The following is a 2,332-nucleotide window of genomic DNA, read 5'->3' on the forward strand; positions in this document are numbered from 1 at the left end:
AGAGAAGTTTTTATCCTTCTTTGTAATACTCTCCTTATAATATATTTTATGAATACAAGAGTGAGTTTTTAACTAGTACTTCATCTCATACAATCCGAATTGCTGTCATTTTTCTATAGACGTCGACTTCAAAGCCGATTTTGATGTTGACACTGACTTCAAGACTGATGCCAACTTTGACGTCGATGTCGATTTTAACAAATAAGCTACAATTGCTTGAATGCGTAAGTCTTAGCCAATAAATGTATTCAAGATGCACTAAGTTCTTGAACGTGCAAGTCTTTAACAAAAGTGAAGATAATTTTGTAACTTTATATTTAACATTTATTACCCTTACTTTCCTCCCAAACATTATAACACATATTACGTTAATGAACTTTCCCTCCCTCCCAAACAAAGGAGAACATAAATATTTTACTTCCCCTCCTTTCCCCTTCTGTTAATGAACCTTCGCTCATCCCATCCAAACAGAGGGTAAGAACTCATTCGACCGAGGTTCCTCATCGTCCTGGCGCCCCCTATGGCTGTGTGGGTAGAGGAAGTAGGGGCCCAGTAGGATCCTGTTGTTGTGTAGGGCATCAGCCCAATCATATAGGATCATGGTAGGATGATGACCCGATCGGATTTACCAGGGCTGGATCAGTTTACTTGTTCCTCATAATACTAGACAAGAAGAGAAACAGGAATGAGTTATCCGAAAACTTCTATAAATTTATCCATTGTTGCATTTTCTTGTCGTTCGAATGGCACTCTTAGGATCTGTTTTCATTCATTTGTTTACCTTCCACCATCAGAAACACAACAAACAAGAGAGAAGGATTCACAACAGCAGCAACACAAAGTTCATTCCAGACAAAGAGCACACAATATAATATATACAAGAGAAAGTAATGCAGTAAGTTCATGGTTCAAAGCTAGATATGATGAGGCTCTGCAAGTTTGCAACGTAACGAAGCTAGGCAAATGGAGGAGGCATCCCTTGAGCATGAGACGGCCCTTCCACGTACAAGGAGTTTTCTGAATAATAGTTGTAAGGGGATTTCTCCATCATCCTGCACAACTTTTCTGAGTTATTCTCTTTAACCATCAACTTATTTTAGATTGTGTTTCTAAATGGTGCAGTTTGTATATATATGAACACGCGATCTCACCTTTCACGGCGCTTCTCCAGGAAACGCTGAAGCGAGTGCGTCCTTGCCATCGGCAGCTCGTCGTTCGTGTCTAAATAAAAGCAAAAATTAATCGACGAAAGAAAGAAAACCATAAACTAAAACTCAGTAATTAACGATTACCATCTTGCAGGTTGTTCCAGGGATTAACTTTACGATCGAGCTGCTCCGCCGCCGCCGGCGAAGCAGATCTCGCTGCCGCCGACGCAATCAGCATTATTGCCTCCGCCTGATCAAAAAAGGAAGATAAGATCAGCTAATATAAACCAGAAACCCATTTAAAAAAAAAAAGATTAACCTTTTCCTGGGAAATTGCGTTGTAAACTTTCATCTTTCCATTGTAGAAGATGGTCAGCGGCAGTAAGTTGTTAAATCTATATATATTATAAGCATAAACATACAGATAAGATGAGCTTCTCCAACAAAAAAATAAAATAAAATAAAATATTTGTGAAAAGAAATCGACGATTTTTACTACTTGTTTCCATTGCTGAAATCCTCTCCCTCGAACTGTGTTTGGAATTGGAAGTGATCCATCTATTTCTTGTTCTTGGCCATTTAGTTTAGTTCAGGGAAGATAATATAATATTATTGGTGAGGGTGCAGGAGGAAATCATGGACAGATAATAATTGGCAAACAGTAGAGTCCTATGTTTCTTCTTCTGTTTTTTTTGTTTTTCCTTCCAAAAGAAATTCACGAAAAGTGCGAGAAACTTTTCGTTAAAACTATACCTATTGAAAAGTAAAGATATGTCATATATGAACAGTGGCAAGTAACTGTAGTTTGATTAAGAGTACGTCAGACGTCTGCAAGTTGATTACGAATTAATGGAGAAAATTATAAAATTATTTGTAGCATGAGTTGGACGATTACGAGAACTTTAAATTTCACCGACATATCGCATCTTTCATTATCGGTTTTAGAAAGCAAATTGTTTCAGTTGGCCGTCAGACCATATGTGGCATGGAATTTTTGAAGTAAATGGGCAAAAAGATTTTTTTAATTTTATTCTTGCTGTCAATCTCGTAGTTCACTGGCCTAGCATAATTTTAGGGCATCCTTTATTCCAATGGGGTTCGAGGAATCGACATGTCACTAAGAGTGCGTTTGATTCGGGGTTATTCTTGATAATCTTGGTTATCCATCCAAGGTTATCAACAAA

General features: G+C 37.7%; 1 protein-coding gene across 2 annotated transcripts; it reads right to left on the reverse strand.

Moving 5' to 3' along the window:
- Positions 1-789: 789 nt before the first annotated feature.
- LOC122039953 (protein TIFY 3-like) lies at positions 790-1,807 on the reverse strand. Of its 2 annotated transcripts, none has more exons than XM_042599359.1 (5): positions 1,648-1,807; positions 1,468-1,543; positions 1,293-1,398; positions 1,152-1,221; positions 790-1,052 (listed from the first exon to the last, which is right to left on the reverse strand). In XM_042599359.1, the coding sequence occupies exons 1-5, from the start codon at positions 1,704-1,706 to the stop codon at positions 956-958; spliced, it is 408 nt and encodes a 135-aa protein (XP_042455293.1). In that variant the 5' UTR covers positions 1,707-1,807; the 3' UTR covers positions 790-955. The 2 variants fall into 2 exon arrangements, with proteins under 2 accessions (XP_042455293.1, XP_042455294.1); XM_042599360.1 differs by having other exon boundaries at positions 1,645-1,799.
- Between the last annotated feature and the right edge of the window lie 525 nt (positions 1,808-2,332).

Source organism: Zingiber officinale, chromosome 2A, assembly GCF_018446385.1.
Source record: "Zingiber officinale cultivar Zhangliang chromosome 2A, Zo_v1.1, whole genome shotgun sequence".
NCBI lineage: Eukaryota > Viridiplantae > Streptophyta > Magnoliopsida > Zingiberales > Zingiberaceae > Zingiber > Zingiber officinale.

Bases quoted from the DNA above. Each gene is read 5' to 3' on its own strand.
- LOC122039953 (XM_042599359.1), bottom strand. From the start codon at position 1,706: ATGGATCACTTCCAATTCCAAACACAGTTCGAGGGAGAGGATTTCAGC. The intron at 1,544-1,647 runs GTAGTAAAAATC...TAATATATATAG, and splicing joins GATTTCAGCAATGGAAACAA to ATTTAACAACTTACTGCCGC. The intron at 1,222-1,292 runs GTAATCGTTAAT...GCTTTTATTTAG, and splicing joins CTGGAACAACCTGCAAGATG to ACACGAACGACGAGCTGCCG.